Source organism: Triplophysa rosa, linkage group LG2 (genome assembly GCF_024868665.1).
Source record: "Triplophysa rosa linkage group LG2, Trosa_1v2, whole genome shotgun sequence".
NCBI classification, from domain to species: Eukaryota; Metazoa; Chordata; class Actinopteri; order Cypriniformes; family Nemacheilidae; genus Triplophysa; species Triplophysa rosa.
Window position 1 is genome coordinate 23,399,213 of NC_079891.1, and position 16,013 is coordinate 23,415,225.

The 16,013-nt window shown below is 40.7% G+C and overlaps 1 protein-coding gene across 2 annotated transcripts in view; it reads right to left on the reverse strand.

Annotated features, from left to right (window-relative positions):
• The window catches only part of atp2a3 (ATPase sarcoplasmic/endoplasmic reticulum Ca2+ transporting 3), a 54,168-nt gene that overhangs the window by 10,225 nt on the left and 27,930 nt on the right, over window positions 1-16,013 (reverse strand). For both annotated transcript variants that reach the window (XM_057356410.1, XM_057356420.1), the window contains exons 6-11: window positions 11,642-11,722; window positions 11,482-11,567; window positions 10,331-10,795; window positions 1,857-1,945; window positions 1,224-1,326; window positions 251-382 (exon numbers count right to left, since the gene is read on the reverse strand). In XM_057356410.1, the coding sequence (XP_057212393.1) occupies window positions 251-382; window positions 1,224-1,326; window positions 1,857-1,945; window positions 10,331-10,795; window positions 11,482-11,567; window positions 11,642-11,722 (956 nt within the window). The remainder of the gene's footprint in view (window positions 1-250; window positions 383-1,223; window positions 1,327-1,856; window positions 1,946-10,330; window positions 10,796-11,481; window positions 11,568-11,641; window positions 11,723-16,013) is intronic.

Below are 16,013 nucleotides of genomic sequence, written 5' to 3' on the forward strand. Positions count from 1 at the left end.
TTATGTCTGCTTAATTACAGTAAATGAGGATAAAATATACAGAATGCATCTTTAATGTAGACTCGGATTTACTTTCCTCTCCTAAATATATGCTTCACTGTCACGCATCACTGGCCAAACTTTAAGATCATTCACATTTCTTCTCAAAGCCTCATTTATCAATTTCTCCATCACTTTCCATCACAAACTCTCCACAACATTATTCTGTATCATCAATCATAACTCTGCCTCGTTCCGCAGCCCCTCTTACCATATTGCACGCTGAAGCTCTGTCCACTTTGCTGAGTCCACTGAGGTCGGTTTTAAATACGTTCATCTTCTCCACCAGCGTCGTGAGTGCCGTTTCTGTGGCCTCGCCCACCTTCTCGTAGACTCCCTTGGCCTGCGGGACAGCATTAACACAAAAGCTCGTAAACATCCAGACTCTCATCAGCACAAAGAATAGAGCAATCGCACAATAATTTCAGATATAAGCCTGGAGCCATACGCTCGCATCGCCAATGAATGTTATTGTTCACGTTAAATGTCACATGAAAGCAACAGACCATGTAATAACACCAGCATATGGTCACGCAGAAATAAATAATAGAGGTCTCGGATAATTCATTTGGATGCCTGTGTAAGAACGGGCAGTAAATTACCAATATACACAACACAACATTTTTATCTGTGTGTGTGAAAAATGTAAATTCATCCTCATTTAAATGACTACTGATTCATGCATATGTCCTTCATGGATGCTGGTCTGAAAAAAAATGCCAAGGATTGTTCCAGGAAGTAAACAGAAATGCTAGTGGAACTTTACGAGTGTGATTAAAAACAACATTGTCCAAATACACAGCCAACACAATAATGCCGAATATCTTTGCTTTCAAATATTTGCGTGGACTGTATTATTTCTCTAGTTATGCTTAAAAGATTCAATTTGGTTCCTTCAGTAACAAAGTAAGCTTTGTAACACATCTTTGGCTTGTTCTAACTTGCACTGTCCTTTACCCTACCTGACACGCACGATATTACGCAACGCAGTTACCATGACACCACGACGATGGCACAGAGGTGAGAAATGCGAGCCAACATGCAAAACAAGCAAATTAAAATGATGCCCCTTCCGGAAGAACAGAAAGTGCATGTTTAACACTTCAGACTTTGTTCAATTCAAAAGAGTAAATATGGTTTTCGAGTGGATGCGAGTCATAAACGCATCCTTGCACACTGCTTACCTCATTGTAGTCCAGCGAGGAGTCATTGCAAAGGGAACAGATAGTGGCCAGTTCCACTAGACCATCATAATCTCCACACTGCACTGGCCTTTCACATTTCAACCTGACGAAGAAACGGTCAATGTAAAACAGACACACAAATACAAAACAAGTATAACGCACGAGTGTTAAAGGGATAGTTCATCCAAAAATGAAAATTCTGTCATCACTTACTCACGCTCATGTAATTTCATACCTGTATAAATGAAAAAGAAAGATATTTGGAAGAATGGTAGTCATTTTCAGTTCAGGGACATCATTGACTACCATAGTAGGAAGAATGAAATGGCAGTCAAAGGTGCCCGAGAACTCTTTGTTTTCCTAAATTCTTCAAAATATCTCATTACGTGTTCAACAGAACAAAAAAATACGATATTTTTTCCTACTATGGTAGTGGATGGTGTCCAAGAACTGAAAATTGCTAACATTCTTCCAAATATCTTTCTCTGTGTTCGTTGGAACAAAGAAATTGATACAGGTTTGAAACAACCTTAGGGTGAGTAAATGATGACAGATTTTTCATTTTTGGATGAACTATCCCTTTAAATTACTTGGGGTAGATGGAAATCATATTGTGTGTGTGTGTGTTCTTACACTTGTCCCTCTGGAGCATAGGTTGAGCCGGTGATGGTAAACTCATGCAGGGAGCAGCTGGTGTCATCAGCCTTATTAACCACAAACATCTAATAGAGAGAGAAGGGCCAAGGGATGGCGACAACATTAGAAACAATTAGAGAGTCTCCTGATAAATAAACAACTGCATTCACAAAGACCAATTTCTAGATTACAAAATATTTTAGAGCTAGGCAACGTGTAACAAACATTATTCACTTAAACAATTTCCACAATTTCTGAGAATAAAATTTCCCGGTTGCCTGTGGGGAACCTTAGTTTATCAATCAAAAGTGCTTTTTGTGTAAACTATTTCATATAAAACACTATAAAAATAAACACTAGACAAGAGTCCAAGAAAAGGTTTATAAGAAACAAGCAGTGTTCTCTGAGATAGTTACAAACAAAAACAGACAGTTCTGTCTCCACCCAATCAGCTCTGGGGTTTCCCTCATGCTTCGACCAATCAGAGTTAGGTGAATGATGTCATAATGCACTGGCAGTCCCGTGTTCAGTGGCCTGGCATGAGCTCTTCCCTGTCTGAACCAATACACTACACAACTGTCAACAGACAACACTCACTACAATGAACCACACCACCTCTCAATAAAAAGTCTGCTCATGTTTCACTTGACCAACTGAAAACAGTTGAGGTGAATGAGAGCGCAAACAATCCTTCTGCCATGTTTTGGCTGAAAGCTTCCCAGACTCATTAAAATTACTTCCAGTTGTACTTTCATGTTGTTGGTACTGTATTGCTCTTGTTAGGATTGCAATCCTGTTTCCACTATTGCACTGATCTTGTGCACACAACAGACGCAAATTCTACAGTTCCCTGAAGCAGCCAATAAATCGTTTCTGATATCTACAATAAAACAGGATATGGGTGAGTTCACCCTGACACAGCAGACAACTTGGCCAAACCCATGATGCACTGCTCCAGTGACATGTTAGAATGGCATTCAATCACACTGAATGATCCCACAGGAGCGTGGCAGCCCTTCCTTGCCATCCCATCTCCCCATTCTGCGGGTGTAGGGGCAGACGAAACAGGTGGATGGTGGAATGGAACTGTTTTTTAACCAATTTGTTGTAAAAGCATTGATGGTCTTTCATGCAGATGACAGGTTTTGAAATGGATTGGATGGAAATGGAAAAGATTCCGATTACAGGGGTTTTGTAATGTTCACCATAACAGAAATAGTATTAATTTACATAGTCTTACAAATGAGGACATTCCAAATTTTAGCTAAAGAAATATTTTCTGGGATTTAGCTATTATCTTGGTTCTAATCTGTATGTGTTGGGGGAGCCGAAAGTGAACGAATATCAAAGTTATTGGCTTGGGTAAAAAGCAGTCGACTCTGAATCACGCGAACGAGTCGTCTGTCATTCTAATTTCAGTTCCGGGTGAGATTTGCATCACTAATGTAATGCCCGCCAGGTTCCATTTGCGACACTGCACGCGGTAGACCAATCACAGCAGACTAGACCATCTGACCAATCAGATCAGAGTGGGCTGACAGAAAGGATGGGATTAGACAGATGAATCGCCGCACAAATCATTTGAGAGTCAGTCAAGAAGTAAGGTAACAATAACTGCCTATTATTATAAAGTAGGACCTTAAAAATCACAAAATATTTACTCTTTATGAAAGCCCATGTCAAGCAGCAATGCATAGACACATCCTTAAAAGAAAGGTCATACGCAAGATACACACACGCAAACACACACAAACACAGACGGGAAAACACTCTCTCCAGTCTTGACTTCACTCAGAGCCAGACTCAATTAAAAGTGTCTGATTAAAGAATTAATGAAGCAGTTAAGCAGTAAAACGTTTTTGCACTCCTCTGTACTCATACGGCACTTCCTGTTTCACATGACTTAATTGCAGAAAACACAAAACGGGCTGCAAGCAGCAACAATCAGACGACAGGATCGGGCCCCAAAGCCCTTCAAATAAATGCATTATTGAGTTTGCTTGCACTGCAGGAAAGAACAGTCTCAATGGCAAAAAATAGGCCTTCATAAAGTAATGACCACATTACCACAGAAACTACAAGCACACAGTGCCATTTTTCTACAATACACCCAACAATGTGCTGAAGTACAGACACAGAGGACTTTTTACTTTATAAAGCAATGCTGTCAAAAACATGCCACTAATAAGTCATTTTTAGGAAACATTACATCATAAAACAAGATGGCTTTTATATTGTTTAGACAATAGACTGGATTTTCCTGACCGCAAATGTAAGAGTCTGTTTATTTTTATTCTTATGCTCTGCTTTTCTGGTCCCCGATCGGATGGGAATCTGTGCTGCTGGATTTCTGCAGTTACATCACGCAAAAACATTGTCAACTAGAATTAAAGCTGCCATAACACACGCAGTTTTTGCCAATCTCATATTAATCTTGAGTACCTATAGAGTAGTATTGCATACTTCGTATCGTAGAAGAGTTTTTGGTTTGATCACATTTATAAAAGATAGATACAGCTGTACGATTATTTTTGAAAAAATACGACCTCCTGGGGGTGTACGGGGGGAGAAACTAAATCACGAGCACACAATAGCCTACTACATCATCGCATTATCCCTACATAACTATTGATTCACTATAAGTTCGTGTTGTTTACATTATGCACGTACACACCGCTCCATCTATCAGTTTCAAACGATCTGCAAATCCAGCGTTATATCCACAGTTTTTGAAAGTGATGTGAGGCCAAGTATGCTGTTCCATACTTGGAATTTGTGCTCTGCATTTAACCAAGTGCACACACACAGCAGTGAGTAACACACACACCGTGAACACACACCCAGAGCAGTGAGCAGCCATTGCTGTGGTGCCCATGGAGCAGTTGGGGGGAACGTTGCCTTGCTCAGGGGTCTCACCTCAGCCGTGGGTTTGAAGGTGGAGGAGAGCGCTGATCATTCACTCCCCACACCTACAATCCCCTGCTGGTACTGAGACTCGAACCGGCAACGTTTGGGTTACAAGTCCGAGTCTCTAACCATTAGGCTACGACTGCCGACTGTTTATATAACATCCATTACTGAAATGCCATGAACAAACAGACACACCTAAACTTCACTATCGCAAGAGTAACGAGCTGGCCCACAGCGCAGCCAATCTTGACGCAGAGCAGCCAATCTTGATGGTAAGCGGGTCTCGCTCGTCGGTTGGTGCGTGGGCAGGCTATTTCTTTCGCCTTGCCGTGCTTTTCCGGGAGAGTTGCTCATAAAAGGAATAGGATCCCTGTTATGATGAGAAGGGATCCAGACTTATAAAAAACTTTCTGAAACAAGTTGGAGTGCTGGGGAAGTGTATCAAGCACAGAAATACTATGTCATACGTCCAACTCGTTGACCATGTTAAGCATGAGAATCCAGCATGATTAACCTCAGGATGCTTGGCTCTGAATTTTTAGATTTTAATGTTAGGTTATAGTTTGTCTGCACAGCACCCAAATAATTCCACAGAAAGCTCAAAAGATTTCAAACATTCATCGTTTACTACAAATACTTAGTGTGCTGTCTGAACAATAGTCTGTTTTGTGTATTCATACCTGTAAGGGGCAAAATGCCCACAAAATGTCAATCGGGTTCTTATAGATATACTGTATATATCTTCAATAGAAAATCATAACTTTTCGCTCCGCAATCCACAATTCATAAGCAGCTAGTTCACACCATCCAGCAGTTTGTTCAGCCTTTTTTCAACATCAACAGCCTTTTTTTAAATCAATCATCTGTCTGACTGCAGTTTTCTGACAGACACTCAGGAGCGAGTGTCACACTAAAGAATTATTAACGCAAGGCCGCAAGGGCCGGGTCACAAGATGATTCCCAGAAATATTTTTTTTTTCTTTAATTAGAAACAGCGTATTTTATCAATAAGTGTAACAAAATATGAAAATATTAGTTAAGTCAAAAATAAAACCATAAAACCAAACAAAAAGCCACTGAATTTACTCCCCCTCGATCGTGACTCCTGAGGTAATTACGTCACATTAACGACATCAGCAACCGCATAAGGTTAGGTGCAGCAAGTCAATTTACAGCACTATGTTAAACATCCCCAGTGGCGGACTGGGAGTAAAAAGTGGCCCTGGCCTTCTTCAGCAGGAGCGGCCCACAAAACCCAGCTCGCAACATAACATAACACAACAACGCACCGATGCACAAACCATTCTATAGCACTATAATTCATAAATGTAAATGTTTTTTAAGACCTTCCATGCCACCTTGAAAAGTCAATAAAACATAGTAAAGGCAACGCTGGGAGGCCAGCGGAGGAGGGCGGAGAAGCACTGGAGTCATAAAGGCCATCAACCTCAAGTACAGGTTTGCATAAAAAGGACATCTATCAGCACTCGAATCAGTTTGATGAAATGTCACCTGTAGTAATAGTTCATGGTTTATGTATAACAACAAGTAAAGTAATGAGCAAATTACCTTAAAATAATATTATTCGGTTCCATTCTCAGGGTCGGCGGGTAACGACTGTGGTGCCCTTGAGCAAGGCACCTTACCCCTACTTGCTCCCCGGGCGCTGCAGTGATAGCTGCCTACTGCTCCGGATGTATGTGTGGTCACCATTTGCTGTGCATGTGTTCACTACTCTCTTGATGGGTTAAATGCAGAGGTCACATTTCGGGTATGGGTCACCATATCTGACAAGTAGGTCACTTCACTTCACTTCACTTCACTTCACTTCACTTCACTTCACTTATGCTCAACTGCGTTCTCTTGTGCGCAGTTGCACGCAACGTTTGACGACTTTAACCACCTCCCAGGATATCGGGGGTCTCGAGTCTCTGGCACTGTTATTTTGGGGGCCTTGGACTGAAAAGTTTGGGAACCCCTGTTTTTGTGTATATTTAGCTCAAGTAAATTTTGAGCTTATATCATTAAGTACGATAAATTGGTAGATTGCAAATAAACAAAAACTCATTTTTAGTAACTGTTATGTTAAACTGATGTTTTGAGCTCAGTGTTATGCCAGTACCTTGTAATTTCTGCGTACGAGTAATAATACCGAAATGTATAAATGTGTGAAAATATTTTTTTTTGTGAGTACCGTCGATTGTAAAAAAAATTATAATAAACAGTAAAAATTAAAGCATAACACAACTAAAAAAAATTGTTTCATTGTGTAATCCATGTAGGTCGACTACTGTTGGCCAACCTATTCAAAAAATATCTTGCAGATTTTTCCTCATATTTAGAAAAATTATTTTGATTTTGTGTGACCCCAGAAGAACTAAAAATAAATAACCGAGTGAAGCAATGACATTCTTCAAAAGCATAATCAGAGAATCTAAAAGACACACCTCGAGGGGTGAGCTGTTGCTAGCCTTTTATATTCTTTGTTTATGTTTATTCATTTCAAAATCAGATCGACGGCAAAACCTCCAACCATCCGTGACTTGCTAGACATGGAACCTTGTTGATATACGTTGTCATAGCAACAGATACCAAGGAACAGGGTAGCATGCAGTGTTATGCAATGATGAGCTCCTGATAAGGACATGTGTATGTTTCAGAAGGGGGAAAAGTGGGAAAGGATTTTAGCCACCCGATTTCCTCCTCATGTAGCTACGGCGACTTCCGCATTAGCAACAATGTCACCTGGATGATGTTCAGACTTAACAGGGCGCACAATTAAAAGCTGACTGGCTGACGTCATCCTGGACATCACCGTGACAGCAGTAATTCCTAGCACTAGATAAGCATCCTGCCTCTCCTTATAAGCCTCTCTGTGTAACACAGGTTAAGCGATTAACATAGAGACGCACAGGAAATTAAACTTAGTGCTAACATAATCAGTCCTGCAAGCATTTCCACAAGCTCAACCTTACAACTTGCATGTGAATTGTCACCTTTGTCTAAGCTGGTGTTGACATTGTGAAGAATGGCACTGTGAAGGATTGCTAAAACAATAAAAACGGTAACAAATTTACACAATCAGGCTCCAAATGTGAGAGCATGAGTAGCATAGAAGTGACGGGAAACAAAACAAAAAGCATGAAGGAAACAGGTGGAAATCTAGTGTGTCCACATATGTATATTTATTTATATACTGTATGTGTACATGTGGTCCGTTAAACTTGAAACAACAGCACGGTCTATTAATTATCTGTAAACACAGAGCAATGTTTAGTTTCCAGGCTACAGCTGAAATCTATTGATTTAAAACTGTTTAAATTAAAGATCCCCTTTGACAGGCCATATTAGTTTATGACTACATTTAATCTGTGTCAAGGGAGGCCATCATTACTGTTGAAGTGCAAAGGTAATGAAGTGAATGACGTGGAGTTTGACTACAATGCCTCACATGATGTTTGCAAGCTGTTTTCAGATCTGACATCAGTCTGAGGATAAATATTTACCATGTCGCAGAGGGACCTGCAGATAGTTCCCGGCACATGCGGAGGATTAAGCATCTTTTGCACAGAGGGAACTCCCTGCTGTTAAACACAGGAGAGGCCTTCGGCCAGACACACAAAGACAGATGTAAAGCACACACACATACGTGGATCATGATAGAAAACCTTGGTACCAATTTATATGTAAGTACTTTTGGAAATGGCAGCGGGGAAACAATATGATATGGCTCCAAAATGGCAATCATGGTTTTCCAATTGAAATCATAAAGGTCACAGAACAGGATGCAAGTGGGAGAGGCACAGACGCCGGAAGAAAAACAAAGAATTAATTTTCAGAACTGTTCCTGCTCTCTGCTTTTGGTATAAAATGCAGAGTCAAAAAAATACTTTCAATAATAAAATAATTCAATAATATTTTGCACTCTACAGTATATACAGACTGAATTTCAGCAATATAATGGGCTGAACGAAGTCTTATGCAAACAGGTTTGGGTCTAGCTGAAATGTTTGATCAACAGCCTGCGGTCATGATGGATGTACATCTGCAGTAGTCGTGGCACTTTTGCAACATCATATGGGGAAAGATATGTAATCAAGTCCTGCTGACCTGTCTGTACACAATTTGAGGATTTTCCACATACTGTACGACCTCAGGTATTGCACACATCTGGGATCAGTGCGACTTCCACATGTAATATAACATCTGGGTTCTTAAGAAATAAACTTTACAGACTATATTGCTCCTCAATGGTACCTAAGAAAGATTCTCTGCTCAGCACCTCGAAGCCTGAATGTGCAATCTTTGCTCTTTTAGGACAGCCTATAATTTCAGCCTATTGTGGAAGAAGCCAACACCAAAACTACGACAGGTCACCTTTAAGCAAAAAAAGGAAAGGTAAGATAGGTATGCAAATGTCAAGTCAGGTTACACACACACATTCTGCTAGAGCGAATAAAGGTGTGACATTTGAAGGAAGCTAATTCTATGTAAAACAAAATTCATATTTAATTCTGTGCCACAAACCTTACCACCATTATTTGCAAAAACAAATGACTTTTTGACTAATTGGAGTTAACCTATAGTACGAATACATGCTTTTTAAACCTAAAGTAGTGAACTGGAAGTAATTTTACCATAAAAAAATCCCCTTTAAGGGACAATAAACAACAGTACTGAAAAACTACACTATAAGAAATGGACATATCCATACTGCATACTACTGTAGCAATGCTTAAGACAACAATCCTATTAAAAACAGGTAAGAAATGTGATGATTTCAGTTTAAAACCTTCCTGCTCTCGTCTCAATTCTATTTTTAGTCTTCGTAAAACAGCATTATTAAAACTAAAGGTCTAAATAATGCTTGGAGACAGTTAACTTAATTTGAAAGCGCAACTGTGCCTTTGAACTTCCTTTGGATTAATTCAGCATCACACTAGTCTCTAACTTCCCCACATGTCTCATGTTCTGCCTGCAGTGTTTCCCTGGTCTTCCATATGGCAAGCAGAGACAGATGCTGCCATTGCATCACTCAGCTCTGTATGAGAGGCCCTGGCACTGCATCAAAGACCTGTAAACATCGCCACGGTCTCCGAACCTGTGAAACCCACCTGTCAGTGCTCCACAAACCACAGTAAAGAGCCCTAGCAGAGGTCTGGAAGCAGCAGGAAAGACTTCTAAGATGTGGTCAAAAGGAATACATACTATATGATGCTCTTTGGCCTGACATGTTTATAAGAGGTGAACTCTTCAACTGAATCCATCATACATTTTAAAATAAACCATCTTCAAAACTATGCTCCACGATACATTTTCTTCATGCTTATAGTGTGAAATCAATCCCTTCTTCTAATAAGCTTAAAAATTGTACTGTTGAAGCTATAAATCAAAAGCTAAAATAAAGCCCATATAGGACCATATGCTGCAAACGACTGACAATGAAAAATGAAGTTGTCATCAATTCCAACATAAAAATCAAAATCTGCCTGCAGACATCAGCTCTGACACCGAACGTTACACAAATCTCTGTGTCTGGCCCAGACAGCAACATCACTCACCCTGCAGACAGACATCTGGTTGGTAGTCAGTGTGCCCGTCTTGTCTGAGCAGATAACGGAGGTACATCCCAGCGTCTCCACAGAGGGCAGCGAACGGACAATGGCGTTTTTCTTGGCCATGCGACGGGTGCCCAGCGCCAGACAGGTGGTGATAACAGCTGGCAGACCCTCCGGTATGGCTGCCACAGCCAGCGCCACAGCTATCTTGAAATAGTAGATGGCACCTCTGATCCAAGAACCGCCATGGACTGGGTCGGCAAAGTGGCCGATGTTAATGACCCACACGGCAATGCAGACGAGCGAGATGACCTTAGAGAGCTGTTGGCCGAACTCATCCAGCTTTTGCTGCAGTGGGGTCTTTTCTTGCTCTGTGGATGCCATCTGGTTACGGATCTTACCGATTTCCGTGGATACGGCAGTAGAGATGACCACGCCTATGGCACGACCTGCTGCTATGTTTGTACCCTTTTGGAAAATGAGCACATGCACACTTAAATACAAATATACATGGAACAGTACCACCACATGTACACTGTTTTAACAGGCTCGTATGGAAACAACAGCACGATTCAGAATCTCCTTAGTCCCATATAATTTTATAAAACGTAGCTTGGAAAATTCATTGAATTATGTGGAGTGTAACTCGGTTGGCCGTAATGCCATTAGGGACATTTTTCCCTAACAGGAGACTATATTTTTCATTTCCATGATGTGTTGGAAAATACACAAGGCTCTACTACACAAGCACATCATGCTATTGTTTTAAAGGCATATAGAAGCCTTTAACTCTGACGTTATAGTGTCTCTCACTAGGTCAATCACGTCACCTGAGGTGTTCTCTATCCCCAGATGATGTTAACGCAATCTAAGTGGATTAAGAGTGGAAAAATGCATTCCCGCTTGGAGCGTTTGAATGATTGCAAATGAACAGAGACAGGAAGCGTATATTTATACTAAGTGCATGGACAGAACACTTAAGGCACATATTTATCCTCCAGTCATCCCAAAAACATTCATCAAACTAGCAAGACAAAGAAAGAAGACAAAGACGGCAAAGAAGCAACTGTGTGCAAGTTCAAAAGTAACTAGCAAATGGAATATGCTAATGAAATGCATAGTTCCCCTCTCAAAACAGGAAGTGAAGTGCTTACAGAAAACAGCATGTTCTTTTTATCTTGATTGACAGCTCGAGGGTCAGGCACAGGATCAGTGTGTTTGATGACAGACACAGACTCTCCTAAAGAACACAGATGGTTTTAAATCAAGTAAAGTCTCAAATATATCAGAAGAAATCCCAGTAGTCTACAGTACCTGTGAGGATGGACTGGTCCACTCTAAGGGTGGTGGATTTGATTGAAGTGATCCTGATATCTGCTGGCACCTTGTCCCCAACTGAAAAACAAAATCATTTTTTTATATTTTATTCACATGGCAAGCAACACTCCTACCTCATTGATTAATCTGAGATGGGTAGAAGGTGTACAGTATAGTTGAAGGGTTACATCAACCATAAACAGGAAATAAGACGAGGCACTGCAAATATTGTCCACACACTGGTCATCCAAGGCTGTTCTTGACCTTGTTTTCCAGGTAAACAGCTAATTACAAAACAGATCGAAGCCGAGCCACAAGGACACAAAGTCTAAAGCAAAGCGAAAAATGACAAGCAAAAGGAGAGAAAAAAAGTGAGAGAAACTAACTGCAGACACTCTGGAGTGCACACTGGTCAATACCTAGCTGATGAGAGCACAGAATGGTCAATATTTGGTGCACGCACTACATTTACCAAGAAAAATGTGTTTCTAATATAAAAGAATGAAAAACAATAGTTGGGAAAAAACCCAGCTTGATGGATGAGACACAATCAGTCAATGTGTGTTGTTTTCAACTATGTGTAGGTTTTCTGAGCTCTTAAGTGTTTTAGGTGTTTGGCTGCAGTGGATACCTTGTCTTAGATTCGTTCTTTCTGCTTTAGAAAGCATTGCATGGTTTTGATCAACACCCTAAAAACAGGCTACATAAATAAACGAGATCTGATAATATACTTCACAGCTCAAACAAAGCATGACATGACAAAAAAGAAATCCAGTTTATTAAAAACCTGGAACAACAAAGGCTGAACCCCTTCTCAATCTGTATGTGAGGTGCATATTTAATGTTTTATAACAAGCACTAAATTCCTGCATGGAATCTCAGCCCACATAATTTCACAGAAAGATCTGTAGATTTCCGCATTACTCAAACACCCGCTGTTTATTCACAAATACATTTTGCCTGTCCTCCTGCGTGCTTATGTACTCAACATTTTGGTTACTTTGATAAAACGTTTAGCAACCAATGACGGTAGAGTAATCTCAACTAAGTTTAACACAGTTAAAGGAACAGTTCTCCCAAAAATGAGAATTCTGTCTTCATTTACTCACCCTCAAGTTGTTCCAAATCTGTATACATTTCTTTGTTCTGATGAAAGATATTTGGAAGAATGCTTGTAACCAAACAATTCTTGGCCGCCATTGACTACCATATTTTTAAGTCATTACTTAAGCCACACCTGTATTCTTTGGTTTTTATATCAGGCTGACTGGAGACATTGTGATGTAATAATTACATATATTTATTTTATTATTTTATTATTATTATTTTTCCTATTGTATTCGTGTTGCTTGTGTGTGATTGCCTTTGGACATTGTGAAGCACTTTGGTCAACTTTACTGTGGTTGCAACTTTCACTTTGGTTGCTTTTAAATATGCTATATAAATAAAATTGAACTTGAACATAGTAGGAAAAAATGCTTTATAATTTTTTTGTTCTGTTGAACACGAAATAAGATATTTTTAAGAATGTAGGAAAGCAAAAAGTTACGGGGCATTGAAATGTTTCTTACTATGGTAGTCAATACGCCCTTTTCACAATGATGTCACTTAACTTCCGCCTTTTTGCAAAGCAGTGTATCATAACATCCGTCTTGCAACAAACAAGAAGAAGAAGAAGAAGAAGTTCCTTTTTGCCTTCGCGCTGGACTTTAACAACAGTGAGAAAAAAAACTGACAGAACACGTATTCAAGTACTTATCCTAGCACCTTCGCTAACACAAAAAGAAATCAAAACACTTACCTTCATAATCAAACAGGTACTGTTCAACGAAGAATTTGTATCCTTCCTCTAGCTTTGATCTTGTCGTTAGCGAAAATTTGTCTGCAAGACGTTGTACATCATCTAGACGTATTTGTGGCAGATGTGCAAGGGACTTGGTAAACTCCATTCTGAGGCGCTAGCGGAAGTTGGCAAATCAGCTTACAGGTGCATTACCGCCACCTTATGAACTGGAGTGCTAGCAGAAGTAATGATACACTGCTTCGCGGCAGAACGGAAGATGCGTGATGTCATGTGAAAAGGGCGTATTGTGGCCCAGAACTGTTTGGTTACAAGCATTCTTCCAAATATTTTTCTCTGTGTTCATCAGAACAAAGATATGTGCACACATTTGGAACACCTCGAGGGTGAGTAAATGATAACAGAACTTACATTTTTGGATGAACTTTACCTTTAAAATCCATTCCAAAGAAAAACTGAAAAGTAAAGACATTCTCTGTGAGCCCACCTGTAACTTTACAGCTTGAAAAAAGTATGTCAGTGTGTCAGTAAGCCCACAAAAACTCATCCCTTTTTATCCCTCCATGTCATACAGCACCGGTACCAGAACGAAGAGGCAGCAGGGGCACTTAATAGACATTTTGCAGCAATTAGAGACCCTTCAGTGTCATCATTATGTTCTGTTTAAATCCCTAAGCTGATCTAAAGGTGCCTGGGGGAAGCAAGGCATGAAAGCGAGCCGTCACACTGTTAGACTGGCAGACACTGAATGAGTGGTTAGGACAGTGCAAAGGGAAGGAGATGTACTTATTGTTCTTTAACCCCTAACTAACATTGAATGCGCTCCTGCAAAGTTTTCCGCAGGAGAGGAATTCAGAATATTCACTGTATGCTGCTGAATTAATTTCTTGCACAAAATGATCATGCAAAATACCCCCCCCCATGTACTGCTCTTTCTTATTTCTTTACTGCTCATCCGTTCCAACCCTCTGGACACGATTTCTCTCACTCCGTGTCTTGTCCTCCCACGTCACAGCAATGGCTCAGGGGTCTCAGGCCATGGAGAGAACCCTCCCTTCAGGGGCTGCTCACGTGGGTGTGGGGGTAGAGAGGGCATGGTGGACCAGAATCCGTTTATGCTCCCTCTCTTGCATTCTTTACTTTTTCTTCCCTCCTTTACAGTCCTCTGACACAAACTCTTGGAATTTTATCAACCCCCCAGGAGTATCTTCCACCCACTCTCTTACTGTGTATGGGTACCGAACCCATCTAAATGCTAATGTGAGCGGCTGAAGTTTTTCACCATACCGAGGCAGAACAATGCAAAGTGAGCTAAATATACACAGACATTATGATAGTAGATGGCAAGCATCTGATAGCAGGAAACAGACACCGGGCATACAGTAATTCTGATTATGACGGGTGACGCATGCTTTCTTGTAAACGGGGAATTGCGTAATAACAGAGGTTGTCGAGTTCACAATGTTTGCGAGTGATGTTGCGAGAGCCTGCGGCTATGACTGAATGATGGTTTAAGGGTTTCCCTCTGAAGTGAATTCATTTTTAAACACACAGAGATGATGATTCACATTACTCATCCCAAAGAGATGTGCCACTAGCAAGAGACAGAGCCCCAAAGAAAACTGCAGAAGGAAGGATTGACATATTCCCAAATCTTTCCAAAATATTTCCGAATCTCCTCCTGTAAACCCCTTCAAAACTTCTGCCGCAGTGGGAAAGTTATTTCAGAGTCTCTAAAACAGTCCAGGGAAAATTCCACTTTGGACGCTCACCGCAACCATAACATTGGTCCAATGCTGGCCCAATGCTGTGCTGACTGGAAATTGAAAGTGTAAATAATGCTATAAATATCTATAGTACTCATGCGTGCTGTGTTTTCCGACCTCCAATGCTCTTGGTGGATTCCCTTACCAAAAGTTCCGATGGAACTGCCACTCACTAACGGTGGGCGCAGGAAGTACTCCACAATGTGTAGGAGGGAAGGGGGAAGCTACAGAGGGTCATATTTTTAGTTGCCATTTGTTTTGGATGACTTTTCTTGTTGAGGAACTCACCAATTTAGAGTTCTCACAACTGCGTTTTTCCAATGTGTAATTTTCACTGAATCGCTCGAGAAAGGCTTAAGTTGGGGCTTTTGCGTGTTTGTTTACGCATGTTTAAAGGTGCTTAGCAACAAGATTATGTCACCGAAAGAGTCGGTTTAGATAGAAATTGAGAAATATTTCTGCAGATGTAGCTGACAACACCTCCGTCAGGCCAGCGCTAAACAGAACCTGCTAAATGCTACAACTATAAGCGATGAACCTGGCACATGCTACTCAGCATGAGTGTGAATGTGTCTACACCTCGTTAGAAGATTTTTAATGGCTATAAACGCAGGTACTGATTTGGAAGATATGTGAACCTGAGAGCCATCTTTCATCCCCCACTGTCTATGACAGTAAACTACAGGAAGATACATGGAGTGCCAGCCGTTTCCACTCTCGCAGACCTCTGGAGTGGAAACACCTCTCCTCTTCCCCCCGGGACCAATCCACCTTGTCTGGTTTTGGTTCAGCTTGGAGGCTG